This window comes from Macrotis lagotis, chromosome 6, assembly GCF_037893015.1.
Source record: "Macrotis lagotis isolate mMagLag1 chromosome 6, bilby.v1.9.chrom.fasta, whole genome shotgun sequence".
Taxonomy (NCBI): domain Eukaryota; kingdom Metazoa; phylum Chordata; class Mammalia; order Peramelemorphia; family Peramelidae; genus Macrotis; species Macrotis lagotis.
This window is the reverse complement of record NC_133663.1, coordinates 164692584-164708404: the sequence shown is the minus strand read 5'-3', so window position 1 is coordinate 164708404 and position 15821 is coordinate 164692584. Positions and strand designations below refer to the sequence as shown.

General features: G+C 38.2%; 1 protein-coding gene across 1 annotated transcript; it reads right to left on the bottom strand.

The window, feature by feature from the left end:
• Positions 1–9428: 9428 nt before the first annotated feature.
• Positions 9429–14846, bottom strand: LOC141491234 (uncharacterized). The gene is made up of 2 exons (XM_074191963.1): positions 14675–14846; positions 9429–12406 (listed from the first exon to the last, which is right to left on the bottom strand). Exons 1-2 carry the CDS (start codon positions 14727–14729, stop codon positions 11526–11528), a joined length of 936 nt encoding a protein of 311 aa, XP_074048064.1. The 5' UTR covers positions 14730–14846; the 3' UTR covers positions 9429–11525.
• Positions 14847–15821: the final 975 nt, after the last annotated feature.

Here is a 15821-nt window from a genome sequence, read left to right as displayed (position 1 = left end):
TATTATCCAAATGTCATTTTGGGGAAATCAAGTCAAAGGGGTCCAACCTCAGCCATACTGAGAAGCTGCCCCTTTGGCTGCCCATCCCTGTCACCTGACATCCTTGGCTTCCTTGGCTCCAAGAAAATAAGATTTACCCAGTAGCACTTCTTTTTGTTGACCATCCTGGTATCTGACATAATAGAAAATCAATTAAAAATCCTGTGATCTAAAACAGTTGTTTTACCTAGTTAGAACTTCCAGTGACTACAGTTCACTAAATTCCACTTGTAATCTTAATGGAGTCCCAATTAATGAAACCCCTACCTAAAGCTCTGAGTATCCTTCCTGGGTCTTTGCCTAAAACCAGGTATTCTAACTAAGACCAGCCTTACAGGCCTGTCTCCTACCTCTTACTAGAGACACCCCTTTGTCTGAAATCATATCTACTCCATCTCTATATAAAGATGACATAACAGATTCCCCTTGGCTAGAGAAACCTCCTTCTAGTCTGTTGTATCTTACAACAAATAAATGCCTCCTTTGTCCAGGAGATTGCATAGAGAAATATCAAATTATCTTGTGTTTATCTTTCCTATATTATATAGTGCTTTTACTTCAAAGCAAACAACCACTGATTTGGAATATACATATATACATATATATATATATATATATATATATATAGATATAGAGAGAGAGAGAGAGAGAGAGAGAGAGAGAGAGAGAAAGAGTTAGAAACTTCTGTATATAAACTTGTTTACCTACTAGCCATCCTCAGCATACAAATGGTTATTTTTGTTTTGGCAAGACAATTGGGGTTAAGTGACTTGCCCAAGGTCACACAGCTAGACAATCACTAAATATCTGAGGCCAGAACTCTAACCACTGCTTCCCCCTAACATACAAATTACTTTTCAGAATTCTTTAACACCATTAAAACATCTTAGGTAGCTTTAAATTTCCAACATGCATTATTAATTTCATTATAACAGAACAGCAATAAGAGTAACAGAGTAACACACAAATTACTAGAATTTTTTTAAAGCAATCCTTCCATTATTACATTATTCATGAACCCACAGATCTATCCCAGAAAGGGTCATACTTTTTCATATTTTCCTTATTGCCCTTCAAAGCAATCATATTAATCCTAGGCTTTAACAATATAGTATTTAAATAACATATTCACAATAGATAGCTAAATATTGCAAATATAATCTCCTTGCAGTTACAAAAGAATATCACATAACTGATAAAAACATCTTATTCATCAATAAGTTACCTTACAATAAGGCCCACCATTGCAATTTGTTCAGAGCCCCCATCAGCTGTCTGCAGTAAGAGAGAAGTTCACATTCTTGAATTCTTTAAAATTATACATTGTTAATATACATTAAACATTAAGATTCTTATTTAAACATATCATTTCCCTTAGAACAAGAGCAAAATGAATATCCCATGTTCTTTACACTTTTGTCCCTTTTTCCAAATTCTCAGAATCCAGTCTCATACATGACACATTTAAAAACCCAATGTAATTACAACTCAACTAACTTCCCAAGTTAAGTTTGATAAAACCTTTAGAGTACCTTATACAGAAAATCCAGCACTCACATTCCAAAAGCTCTATCCAAAATAAAAATACAATTGTTAGCATTATTCAACATTAAAACCAATTAGAGTTTTTTTCCCAAAAGAAATCAGTAAACATCCCTTACAACCTAATTATTTCTCTTCTTAGTTAACCCAGTATCACTTTTCTTAACCCAAACGTCTTACAATAGTTTTAAAATCTTAAACTCCTTGCAAAAGTTACAATAGTGTTAAAAACAGTTTAATCCCAAACTAATTTAACAATCTAGGTTATTTAATTCCTCCCATTCTGTACAAATTTTGTCAGAATGTTACAACACTAGTATCCCTCTTTTAAAACCCTCAGAGTGCTTTCCAAAGCTCTAGTTCAGAAACTTAAAAAAACAATTCGAGTTATCACTCAGGCCACATGGCCAGTAGGTATTCATTAAACATGATTTTCTGGGGCGGCTAGGTGGCATAGTGGATAGAGCACTGGCCCTGGAGTCAGGAGTACCTGGGTTCAAATCCAGTCTCAGACATTTAATAATTACCTAGCTGTGTGGCCTTGGGCAAGCCACTTAACCCCATTTGCCTTGCAAAAAAAAAAAACCTAAAAAAAATAAACATGATTTCCTTTCAATAAAGGAGTCTCTTTACCCCTGGATCTTAGATAATTTTTTCCAATCACATATCCCACCTATGGAGGGAATCTCTTTCCCTTTAAGGTCTCTCCTGTCTATCCCGTCTCCCTCCACAGGGGGTGGGCTCTCAGGTGGACTCAGTCTAGGGTTCAAGTCTTAACAAGATGGAAGATGTGATTAAGACCACTACATGTCCTACCCACCACCCCTTTCCCCAACGCAGGGAGAAAACATGGAATCTTTCTCAGATACTCATAAGGATAAAAAAATCTTTCCTCCTAAAACTTCTCAATCTTCCCCTTAAAGGTTCTTTCTTCTCTTAAACTCTTCTAAACTCCCCAAACCACAGCTTTTCTCTTTAAGAAACCCCGGCTCTTCCCTAAACTCTGCACAGCTCCCCCCAGCTCAGTGAGGGAGGGGCTGATTTCCACGTTGGGGGGGAGCGCTGCACAACTACTTTCTTCTCCTCTTAGAATGATTTGTAAACCACTTTACAAAGTTCCCAACATCCATCTGTAGTATACAAAGTCAAACCTGCTCAAACCTTGTCTACATGCTTCAACCCATTTCCATACTTAATTCTTTTTCATTAGCTCCTCTTGACTTTAATTCATACTATTCTGAAATAGAATCACATAGCTTATCCAGCTATAGAAACCACAGATAGGATTCCATCCCCAGCTTTTAACAGTTAGCATTTCTTGATTATAACTGCTAAAACCCTGGAAAAGGCAAGCAGTCATCCAAAAATCCCTTAGCCTAATCAGAATATTCCCTGTCCCTTCCCCCCTTTCTTCAAACAGAGTAAAGCTGAATAACTTTTATAGAGGGACAGTCCTTTGGGGGGGCAGTTGATCTTCTATTCTTAAATCCTTAGATGTTCCATAATTTTCTGGAATAACAAATATTACTAGAATCTAAATTGATAAACTCCTGAAGCTTTGTTACCATATCATTTTGAGAAAACATTAACTATTTAGTTTCCCCTATACTGGCATATCTTGGTAACTACATTATATACTTTAGGATTAACCTGACTCTCTGACAAATTTTTTTTTCAAATTAAAATAGCATTTCTTTCTATGATAATATTCACTATCTCTTTCTTGTTTCTTTTTATTTCAAAATATTTGAATATTTTACTAATTCTTCCTGAAGTAATTTTCTCCCTCAGTCCTTCTTCCTGAAGTAATTTTCTCCCTCAGTCCTTTTCTAAAAGAGAGTGGGGGGGGGGGGGGGGACTTTCTAGCACCACAGAATCATGGAGAAGGGAAGAGAAGGGAACATAAACAGGGAAGAGGGGGCTTCTCATAATGGTAGAATAACAGGGTGAGTAGTTTGGCCTCCATGATACATTCCTTTTTTTTTTTTTTTTTTTTTTTTTTAGATTTTTCAAGGCAATGGGGTTAAGTGGCTTGCTCAAGACCACACAGCTAGGTAATTATTAAGTGTCTGAGGCCGGATTTGAACTCAGGTACTCCTGACTCCAGGGCCAGTGCTCTATCCACTGCACCACCTAGCTGCCCCAATCCATTCCTTTTTTTTTTTCCATTCCTTTTTAATAAAAATAAAAATCCCTCTTTAAGTGCCCAAGAGACAACCTAGGAGTGAGGAGGGAGGTATCATTATCTATTGTAACACAGGCAGAAAGCAAGCTGAAGGGAAGAGCCAGAGAGTTAGATAATACTGCCTAAAAATCCAAAACAAAATGAGGCTACCCAAGGAACTCTTTAGGGGAACTTGCCAACTCTTCCTTTCCTTGTTTAACAAATCACACAAGTAAATAGACATTCTAAACACATAAAGACAGACAAGGCACAAACACAGACCACACAAAATGCAACAGAATTTTTGAAATTGAATTTCAAAACACAGGCCAATGGCTAATTCCTGAAGTCTCAGGAATGCAGAGAGGGCTCTCCCTCCCAAAGGCAGACCAAATTCATTACAATACTTAATCATTTTCTTCTTACTTTTCCTTTATATTTTAGTCTTATTTACCTGATTTGCCATGGGGGTGGTGCTTAAGACAGGGTCCTTCACATTTTAAATATTGACAGAGACCTCTCAGGATCAAATGCCCTTAGATCCAAGCCTCTTATGCCCAAACCGGAAGGGGTCACCCCCAACCCTCAGTCACCCAAATGGACCCTCCAGGAATCTAGTGCCCTCAGATTTCAAGATCTAGGCTTACAGTCTTTTGGGTCTCTGTGCACAAAGTTTAAAGACTGTTCTTTGTCCTCACTGACATCAGGTTCCTGCCAAGGGTTTGCTGTTCTCTTCCTACCAAGTCTCTCCACTTTGGGTCATTTGCACAGAGGGGAAACCCAGGCTGCCCAGAAAATGACAAACTGCCAGAATTTGTGGCAGCAGTGCTGTTTTCCCAAGTTCTGAGAAGCCGAGGTCCCCTATGGGCATGCTATACCGGCAACAAGCCCCCAAACTGTGTGGGACAAATACCACTTAAATAAATTTTGGAGATCTCTCAAGGTATGAAGAAAAGGCTTTATTCATTTCTTGAGAAAAGGGCCACAATCAATTAGAGAGATTGAGGCAAAAGAAAAAGGCCCAAGAATCACATTTATCCTAACTCATCCCCCCCCCAATTGACCCACCCTCATTAATGAGGAATGTGGTCTTACAATCTAAACAAGAAAACTAACCTAGGGAAAGGGGCATAGAATTCAAAGAAAGCAAACTAATCTAGGGGAAAAGAGCATAAAATTCAAACTGAAACCAGATTATCTCTTTAGTCCTAGGAATTGAATGATTCTCCAGACATCAACGGATAAGATGTAGTCAGTTGTCTCTTCAACAATATCCCAGAAGTTTGCTTTGTCAAGGGAGGAGGGGCACATAGTTAACCAAATTCAATCTATAGTATTTTACTGAAGAAATCTCATAACTTTATCCCACACAACTATATTTGTAATCATGAAATATGGATTCATATTCAGGTTTCAGATATATTAGCTGTGTGATTCTGGGCAAGGCACCCCTTTATTCCTCAGTTTCTTCATCTATAAAATGGAGACAAAACTTCAATAAGTATTTCACAGGGTTATGAAAGAATACTTTAAAAAGTAAAAAGCACTATACACATATGAATTATTATTATTATTATTATTAGTCCAGTTAATTTCATTTTTATGGGTAGTATGGTAAAATGTAAAGAAAATTTCAATATTTCAAAAAAATCCTTCCTCTGCACTGTTGTGGAAGACATAATATAGAATCACTCTCTAGTTCTTTGTAAAGTTCTGAATTGTTTTTCAGTTTGTTTTTTTTTTTTTTTCAGTTGTGTCTATCTCTTCATGACCCTATTTGGGGATTTGTTTTAGCAAAGATTGTGGAGTGGTTTGCCATTTCCTTCTCCAACTCATTTCATAGATGAGGAACCTGAGGTAAACATGGTTTAGTGACTATGGTCAAAACAACTAGTAAGAATCTGAAGCCAGATTTGAAATCAGGAAGATGAGTCCTTTTGCCTCCAAGCCTGGTAGTCTGTCAATTGCATTACTTAGCTGCTCTATTAGTTTTGAGTAATTTAAGCTATTTAAGTTTATATAAGCTTACAACTGCACTGAGACTTTTGGGACACTCTGTATATGCCCCCCCCTTTTATTTCAAGTATATATTTTTTATTTTTCCCATTTTATCAGTTTGTCATAGGAACTTTATTTTTCTGTAGTCAAACAAGTTCTAACAAGTTCTATGCTACCTGTATGGATAGCAGATCTTTTACACACACACACACACACACACACACACTCAATCTTTATTAAAGGCAGACAAACAGACCTACAGACAGAGGCTCCAAACTGAGATGTAGGGGCAGCTAGGTAGCTTAGTGGATAGAGCGCTGGCCCTGGAGTCAGGAAGACCTGGGTTCAAATCCGGACTCAGACACTTAATAATTACCTAGCTGTGTGACCCTGGGCAAGCCACTTAACCCCATTGCCTTGCAAAGAAACAAAGAAACAAACAAACTGAGATGTATATGCAGATTATTGGGCTAAATTCAAAGCTGGCACATCACCAGGGCTATGGGGCTGGAAGACAATGTGGGATGTCCTTTAAGGGATTCAGATGAAAAATCCCAGAATAGATGGGTAGGGGGATGTCCTCTTATGCCATGAGTAGGGTAAGAGATGGGAACAGAGAAGCACCAAATTTCCTCTAGAGAACGACTGTGGTCCACAAAGAATCAACTAATCTTAGAATCCCTCGTGGCTGCCCATGTGGCTCACTCTTGTTCAGTTTAGATGTGAGTTGTAGTAGTGAAAAAATATATAGATCAAAAAAGCTCTCAAGAAAAATAAAGTTTTAAAAAACTATGCTTCAAAAAAAAATGTGAGTTGTATAGTCAGAGCCTATACAGTGTTTAAAATGAAAATGGCAGCAGAGAAATGGGGAGAATTACCAAATGTAAAGCAGATAAGGAAAATTAGCCCCCCACAGTTGAAGAGACATAATTACCTAAGGTCATACATTTAATGAGTGGTAGAGCTGGGACTGAAATCTAGCCTTGTTGATGCCAACTAGATTTCACCTCCTTGAGGGTTCATTCCACTCCATTGCTTTATTATACTTGTCCTGGGAGGTTCGTGAACAGAGGGGAATGGATCAGGAATGGTTTCCTAAAAGGAGACTTGAGTTTAAAAAAAAAAAGCTACAGACTACAAGACAGAGGTGAAGAGAGGGAAAATGCCATATGGGGGGGGGGGGGGGCGCCACCTATGAAAATGTATGGAAGAGATAGGAGGTTTGTATATGAGGAACATTAAGTACCACAGAATAACAGGATTGAAGATTGGTCTCAATTCCAACCCACACCATATGACTCCTAACAATATCAGGCACAATATAAGTTCATATATAAGTTCTTCATAGGACCAGCTCCCATGCAAAATGTTTGGTTTAATAATTGAATTTTTGTTTGTTTCTAAACTCATTGTATCAACCAAAGGAAAATGAGGAAAGGACTGTGATGATGTTATTGATGATGGGGAATTGTGGTATTGTCATAAAGATGACCTCTTGAAAGTGAAAAACTCACAACTAGCCCTGAAATTGGGAAAACTCACAATTTATTTTACAAGCCTGCAAAGTTCATAGATTAAACTTTTTCCTGGAGAGACAATAAACTGCTTGAAGGAAGACTGAATAACAAAAGATCTAGGAAAGAATGCCTGAGGGAAAGAATAAAAAAGAAAAACAGCCATAAGAGCTGGCTGAGTTTAGACTCTTTGGGCTGAGGGGAGTTTATTCTGGACTTTGATAGTCTTGCCTACCTCCTATGCTGGGAAGAGTCAGGGAAAAACAAGGGGATCCCACCCCTTTAATGTGATTCTGAAAGACTGGAAGCTGGAGGAGGGGTGAAGGGATGAGCTGAGATTGCTCAATGAGAATTTACATAAAAACAATTAAGTTACATTGAACAATAGGAGGGAATTCACATCTGACTGGGGTGTGTGCTGTCAGAGAGGCACAAACAGCATTTTCATAATATTAAAAACTAGTCAGATATTCCTTCTAGATTATGACATACGCTTCCTCATATCCATATGCTTTGCCATTTACAAAATAAAAGCTTTCATTTTATTTTTTCATTTATAATAGATTTGGGAGAGGTCTCAAAATCCATCTTGTCCATTCTATGCCTAAGAATCTTCCCAGTTATAAATTTAATAAATGGACTTTCAACTTATGGCTGAAAGCTCACAGTGGAAAATCCTGTATATGGTTGGAGTCTCTTCTGGAAAGCTCTAATTGTTATCCAATTATCAGGAAGTTTCAAGCTTACATTTGCCTCCTTATAAAACCAAATTTCATTTAAAAAAAATTTTTTTTTAGTAATTGAATTTTTGCTTCCCAAAGCAAAGTCTAGATTCAGGGGACATCCCACATTCCTACATTAGAAAGTGCTTATGAAACTTGGATTTTAAGAATTTTGTTTTTTAGAAAAGGTGGTGACATTCATTTCCACTTAGAAATAAACTAGTTCATTCATACATTTGATAGAATTTTGGACTAACCTTCATTCAATTTTATGCTTTTACTGTACAGGCAAGGAAAAAAATGAAGTTCAGAGAAGATTACTTGTGAAAGCCCCCTGGGCTTTGACTTAAGACAACTGGACTCAAATTCTAACCATAAAATTCACCAGCTGTGTAACTTTAGGCAAGTGACTTCCCCTCTCCAAATCCCAGAGTCAAAAAAGTTACTGGTCATTTTTAAGTCCTCTAACTGATGATAGAGTTGTCACTGATTTGTTTCTTGGATTTGGTTCTGCCCGGTGAAACTGCGACTCAGACTCAGGAATGCAGGTTTTGGAAAGAAAATAGAGATTTGTTAAAAGGAAGTTACAGCATATTAAGAAAGTAATAGAAAAGTTAAAAAGAGTTTAATGAGAAGGCCCCGTGGATTGCTAATTGAACTGGCCAGGCCAGCTGGCCAGGATTCAGCAGGAGACTGGAAGGAAAAAGAGATTGAGCCTCTCCCTCCTCCTTAAATTCTCTCCCAGAGTCCATGGAAATGACCCAAGTCCCTCTTTGGAGATTTTGCCTTTGGGGGAGGGGTCTCTTTTGGGTTGTCTTTAGGGACCTGTACTCCCAGACTGCCCCACCAAAGAGACAATGCAATCCAAATCATTGAAAGTCAGGCCCTCAGATGTGGCCTAAATTTGTAGAAAAAGGAAGGAAGATTCCCTTTACAAAACAAACAAAAGATTTACAAATTACTTAGCTGTGTGGCCTTGGGCAAGCCACTTAACTCCATTTGTCTTGCAAAAAACCTAAAAAAAAAAAGATTTACAAAATTTGTCTCCAACTGATCTCATCACTCCCATGCCCAGGTTTCTCTGCATTGACAGGAAAGTGAAGAGACCTCAGAGAAAGAGCTTAAAGACCAGGGTTCCTTTAAGTGGAAAAACTCATAGATTAACCCAGGAGATGTAAAAGCTCAGACTTTAATTCACAGGCCTGCAAAGTTCATATATATTACAGCCCCCAACAATTCACAGATTAAACTTCATCTTGGAGAGACAAGTTTCAGGGCAGCTAGGTGGCACAGTGTATCCACTGGCCCTGGAGTCAGGAGTACCTGGGTTCAAATCTGACCTCAGACACTTAATAATTACCTAGCTGTGTGGCTGAGGATAGACTGAATAGACTGATGTATTGTGATTTTAATGAGGTTCAGATTCGTTCCTGTAAATGATGCTCTCAGTTAAAAAAATGAAAGTATTTTAATTATACAATACAAGGAATAGATTGCTTACAGTAGCATCCAATACAACAGATAATACATAAAAGACAAATGATTATTAATACTATAATCAAAATAGAAGAGAAAGATAAAGAAAGCATCACCAATTCGGGAAGCACCAACACTGGAGATGTTAGGTCAGGGAACCCTAGTTTTCGTCGACCCTCGAGGTCCGAATGGGCAAGTACCCCAGGCAGGACATCTCCTCCATGGATGAGATTTCAGTGAATGCTTGGAGTCTCAGGATATTTATTAGAGGAGAACAAAGCAAGCTTGTGGCCAATTCACTTGGAGGGATCCCAGAGTTCTTAACACAGGTGCAGGAAGTTAGTGGGTAGCAGTTTTAGGGAGATGCCATGTGGGGCCGCCTTACACAACATTATCAAGGTCAGTACCGTGAGAATATCCAGTTCTTCCCAGTACTGTTTATGTTCCAAGGAATGGCTAGTTCCTGGGACTCTAAGAACTCGGCCGAATCACATAGGACATATGGGGGGGGGGGGGTGAGTTCATGGACAGGACACTTTCTCATACAGGCTCGAGTGAACTTACTCATATAAGAATCTTAATTTCTTATACATTTGGCCTTAAGGTCACGAGAAATGTATGAGGAAGGGTATATAGGAGTAAACTGATTATAATAGCTATAAATGCATAATAATAGGAAGAAAATCATTAACAATAATATAGGAATAGATAAACTGTCAAAATATTTAGTATAGAGAAGTATAGGGAAAAGGTAACAATTTGGGTACCCAAGTCAAATTCTTAACAACATCTGTATCAGGGGAAAAGAAAAAAACATCACCCTGCCAGAGTAAATTCTTAACAACTTCTGTATCAGGGGAAAAGAAAAAAACAAATCATCACCCCAACAGTGGAGATATGTACTTCATCTGCTTGGTCAGGGGAAAAGTAAAAAAAATCACATAGGTTAGAGGAGTGTGAGAGAAGGCAGGGCTCCATCTGCCAGGTCATCATCCCACACACCATACCTTGGTTAGTAAAAGTACAGTCCTATAAAGTATGAGTTACATTGTCTTTATCTACATAGTTGCTATATACATGTGGCAAAGCAAAGTAATCATGTAACACAAAAGGAATCTCATGGAATTAACACAATTTTCCATATACAGACTTGATAATATAATATACTACAGTCCCACTACACCATTTAGAAGTACATTGAGTATTCTCAGGCTTTAACTTTTTCCATAGGTTAATATACCGAGGGAATACATAGTCCCACATGTGAGTATCACCTTCTAGAAGGAGGCATTGGGCATTTTCCTTCTGTATCAAAGTATACATGTTTTGAAGAGAACATTTGGTCCAGTTAAACAATCTAGTGACATTATCATCAAACTTAAAATTGGCTATCACACTGTCATTAAACACTTGCAAAAATTGGCCTTGATATTTTAATTATTTTGGATCGTTATGTGCAACCATTAGCATTAATTGTTAAAACTTGAGATACATCTTGTCTAGCACTGTGCAGTCTGCTGGCCAAGGTCTCAAGATCTATAGAATTTACTATACCCAAACCTGTTCCAGCTCCACCAAGTAGAGTTACCTATATTCCACTGTGTACAATTCTTAATTAGTTCTTGTTCCATCACCTCAAATCTTAAGTCTGGAGTAGTAAAGGGCAAAGGAGTAATGCAACATGAGATGTTTATTAGAGAGGAGATGGTAAGGTCTGGTGGAGCAGGTCCTTGCAAAACTGCGAATATAGGGGAGGGGGCTCTAAAGAACTTGCCGTTAGTAGTAGTCCAATTAGCAACATTACACTTCTGATTTGCTGGGCAATTGAATTTTCTTGGTTGTCTTGAAATTGCAGCATTCCGTCATCTAAGTTGAATTTTAGTGGATGGATTTCTTAGTTGAGCCTCCCGGAGTCCAAGTCCAGACAATCCAACAGCAACATGTGAGAACTACAAAACACTTAATTTCATAAAAAACATTTGAGTTAGAGGTACATAATACCAAGTATCATCTCCAGGATAACATACAATGGCAGTATTATTATTCCCTTGGGCTATTAATTCAGCTGGCCTAGGAGTGTCTGTAGGGTGTCTTTTTATCCATACTTTGGTTCCTGGAATTATCTTGAAATTTCCACCATTGTATGGTGGGAATATTTGACAGTCTTCTTATTTGTAAATGAGGAATCATCATTCTGGACAATGGAGTACCCTCTCCATCAGCCAGTGGTCTATTATTTAATTGTCTGAGGGCTTCAAAAAGATTCTCTTTCCATTTCTTTAAGTTATTATCCCCTAATTTCCTCAACTTTTCTTTTAACAGGCCATTCATCCTTTCAATGAGGCCTGCTGCCTGTGGATAGTAAGGGATATGATATATCCATTCAATATTATTATGATTACAATAGGTTTCAATTTCTTTTCCTTTAAAATGAGTTCCATTGTCACTTTGGACTTGCATAGGGGTTCCATAGTATGAGGAGATGATATCTAAAGTCCTACAAGTATTCTTTTGGGTTGCCTGTCTATATGGGCAAGCAATTAGTATTCCTGAATAAGCGTCTACACAAGTACAAGCATATTGGCACCCTTGATTTAGAGGTAATGGGCCTATATAATCAATCTGCCAAATTTGGGCAGGCAAAGTGCCTCTAGCCAATTCTCCAGTTATAGTTTGAGGTATGGAGTGCTGACTGAAGAGCTGGCATCGGGGACACTCCTGAGTTATCTGTTTAAAAATATCTAAGGGAATATTAATTCCTCTAGCCAATGCCCGCCTGTAAGATGCAAGAGTGCCAAGATGGCCTGCAGTGACGTGAATCCATTTTCCTAGCGTCAAATCATCCCTATTCTCCAGGGGCATCATTTGCAGGGATTTTCCTTCTACTTTCAAAAGTTCATCAGCTTGGGCATTATACTCACGTTCCACTGAATTAGCTTTCACATGGGCATCTACATGAAACACAGACACATTAGTATACTGGACTAAATACATTTATCTTTCCATAATTTCATAAGCCCAAACTTGTTTCCCATAAAAATCCCAATTTTTTGCATTGCCACATGGTCAGCTAGGTGGTTAGACTATTTGCCAATACCCAGGTGTCTGTAAAAAATAAATATGACATTGTCTCCCCTTCTCTTGTTTCAATACTTGACATACAGCCATCAGTTTTGTCTACTGACTGCTTTCCTGTTCTTTCTAAAATATTATTTGTTACAGCCTTCCAATACCTAATTTGTCCTAAATATATAGCAGAGCCATCCGGTAAACCAAGTGTTTTTCTTTTATTCAGGACTCAAGGCATCATATCCTTGATTCCATTTGACTGGTGAAACTGCCTTCTGAGGGGGGAGTGGTCAGTGGAGACTGCACTGAGGTTAATTCAGATACTTTCTCAGGCAGGGGAGAGACGCCAGATTCTCCTGGTTTAGTTCTGTTCTGTATGTACCATTTCCATTTAATTATACTAGACTTCTGTGCATGTCCTATCTTATGAGAGATCAGAGTCTCCATTTATCCAGCTCATAATAGTTATTTGGGGCCTTAACAGAACTTCATGATTTAAAGGGAGCTGTTCAGTTTCTACTAATGTCCAATATGCAGCTAGCAATTGTTCAAAAGGAGTATAGTTCTCTCCCACAGGTAGCAGTATAATATTAAAATTTTTTTTAATTGCTCCAATCACTTTTAAGAACACATCTCAATTTATTACAAATCTGGGTTGCCAATCCCAGAAGAAATTCCATAACTTATTAGTTGATTCATAGCTCTCTGTGTTCTTTCCTACTTTACATTGATTTAAAATCAATTTTCAAAACTTCCAAAACCAATATCTTATTTATACAAAGTCAAACTTGCTCATAACTTCATTCTACATGCTTTAGCTTCCATAAATTAAAAACTTAACCTTCTCTATGCCTCCTTATTTTTCTTTGCACCCCCTTTCACTATTCTCTTCACAGGTCCTTAAATCCAGTATTCAGACTGCACAACTTGCATTTTCTCTTAACATACTACTTAAGCATATTTCAGACTTTATTCACCCCTCCTTTCTTCTTCTTTTATTCTAACACATATTATTCATGACCAGATCCAATGATTTATTTAAAACCTTACTTTTGCAGCTAAATAGGCATAGTTCTATTTACAAGTTCTTGGGCAAGATTTTTCAATGTCCCTAATTCCATTGTATGCTTAAAATTTTACAAATTGTAATGGACTTTATACTTTTGCAAGAATAATTTCTCATCAGGTAAATTGAGAGTCATCCCCCTTAAAATGTACTAATATGTACTCTGGGAGAAAGGGAACAATTATCACTGAGTACTCCTTTTTTGGGTAATTGACCTACTTTCATCATTATTTTAACTTGTTTTACCTAAATTTCTTTTCCTCTCAAGCCTATAATTTTAACACATTCCATTTCATTTTAAATACACTAGGATTGCCATCCATCAGAGGTCTCACCCCAATTTCAAAACAAAACAAAGAAGCAAACAAACTTTAGTAACAGTTATATATCCATTTTTCTAATTTCTATTAATTAATTACTCTTATGAGAGACCAACAGTTCCTCTGTATGATCTCCCTTACTGGGGTTTGGTCCCTATCTACTATTCTCCTTTAAAATGTTCTAATGAGGGATACAAGGAGGGAAGGGGGGGAAGGGGGGCAGAGCAGTAGGCTCCACATTCAAGGTCAAAACTTTTGCTTTATCTCCCACTTTCTTATCCAAAGCTTGACATACCTTCACATAAGTTGTTAAAAGAGCCCATCCCCTTCTGCAAATACCATTCCTCTCCTTTCCCTTTTCTATGGTAATTTTACTTAAGCACTCAGGAAGTTGGGGAGGCTTTCTAACCCTAACCCCAATCTTCACACCAGCCAGTATTTTGAGCCCAGACTTTGGCTAAAGTAGAAAAGGGAGGGTCTTCCCATCCAGGTACTTCAAAAGGGACAGGGATCTATGCTGTTTTCTTAAACGGAGGCATTTACACAATGAATCCCATTCCTGACACCAATTTAATGTATTGTGATTTTAATGAGGTTCAGATTCTGACACTCTCACTCAGTTAAAAAAAATGAAAGTATTTTAATTATACAATACAAGGAATAGATTGCTTACAGTAGCATCCAATACAGCAGATAATACATAAAAGACAAATGATTATTAATACTATAATCAAAATAGAAGAGAAAGATAAAGAAAACATCACCAATTCGGGAAGCACCAACAATCAAGATGTTAGGTCGGGGAACCCCAGTTTTCATTGACCCTCGAGGTCCGAATGGGCAAGTACCCCAGGCAGGACATCTCCTCCATGGGTGAGATTTCAGTGAATGCTTGGAGTCTCAGGATATTTATTAGAGGAGAACAAAGCAGGCTCATGGCCAATTCACTTGGAGGGATCCCAGAGTTCTTAACACAGGTGCAGGAAGTTAGTGGGTAACAGTTTTAGGGAGATGCCATGTGGGGCCGCCTTACACAACATTATCAAGGTCAGTACCGTGAGAATATCCAGTTCTTCCCAGTACTGTTTATGTTCCAAGGAATGGCTAGTTCCTGGGACTCTAAGAACTCGGCCGAATCACATAGGACATATTCCCGGGTGTGTGTGTGGGGGGGGTGAGTTCACGGACAGGACACTTTCTCATACAGGCTCGAGTGAACTTACTCATATAAGAATCTTAATTTCTTATACAACTGAATAACAAAGTTTGGAGATCAACATAGGTCCAGCCACATGGGACTGAAACCATATTGTTAAGACCAGAAACAAAAGGAGGGAAAGAGAGTGAGAATGAGAGTGGGGGGTGGGGGGAGAGAGAGGGAGGTGGGGGAGAGAGAGACAAAGAGAGAGACAGAGAGGTGGGGAGAGGGGAGAGAGAGACAGAGAGACAAAGAAAGAGGGAGTTAAAAGGAAAAGTGAAGAAAAGTTTAGATCAACATAGATCTGGCCATATGGATCTGGGGCCATATTGTTCCAGCTTAGAGGAAGAAAAGGAGCAGTAGTCCTATTGGGAATCCAAAGGAGAAGAAGAAGAGGGCTTCTGCCCCAGCAGATCTCAGGGTGGTGCTTGGGGGATGGTTTAGCATCTAGTTACAGGTATTCTCCAGTGTGTATGTCACAGAGGTGATTCCCAAGGAGCACTCATTGAGCACAGATGGCAGTCTGTGTACTTTCCTGCCACAAAGGGTGTGACTTCCAAGTTCAAGGTGGCAAAAGATTACATCATTTCCCTATATCCTGCTTCAGAGCCATTCTTGATCCTAAAGAACCCCAATATTCCAATAATAAAATAATAATTAATAACATTCATATACAATTTTAATATCTGCAAAGCACTTTAGAAATATTATCT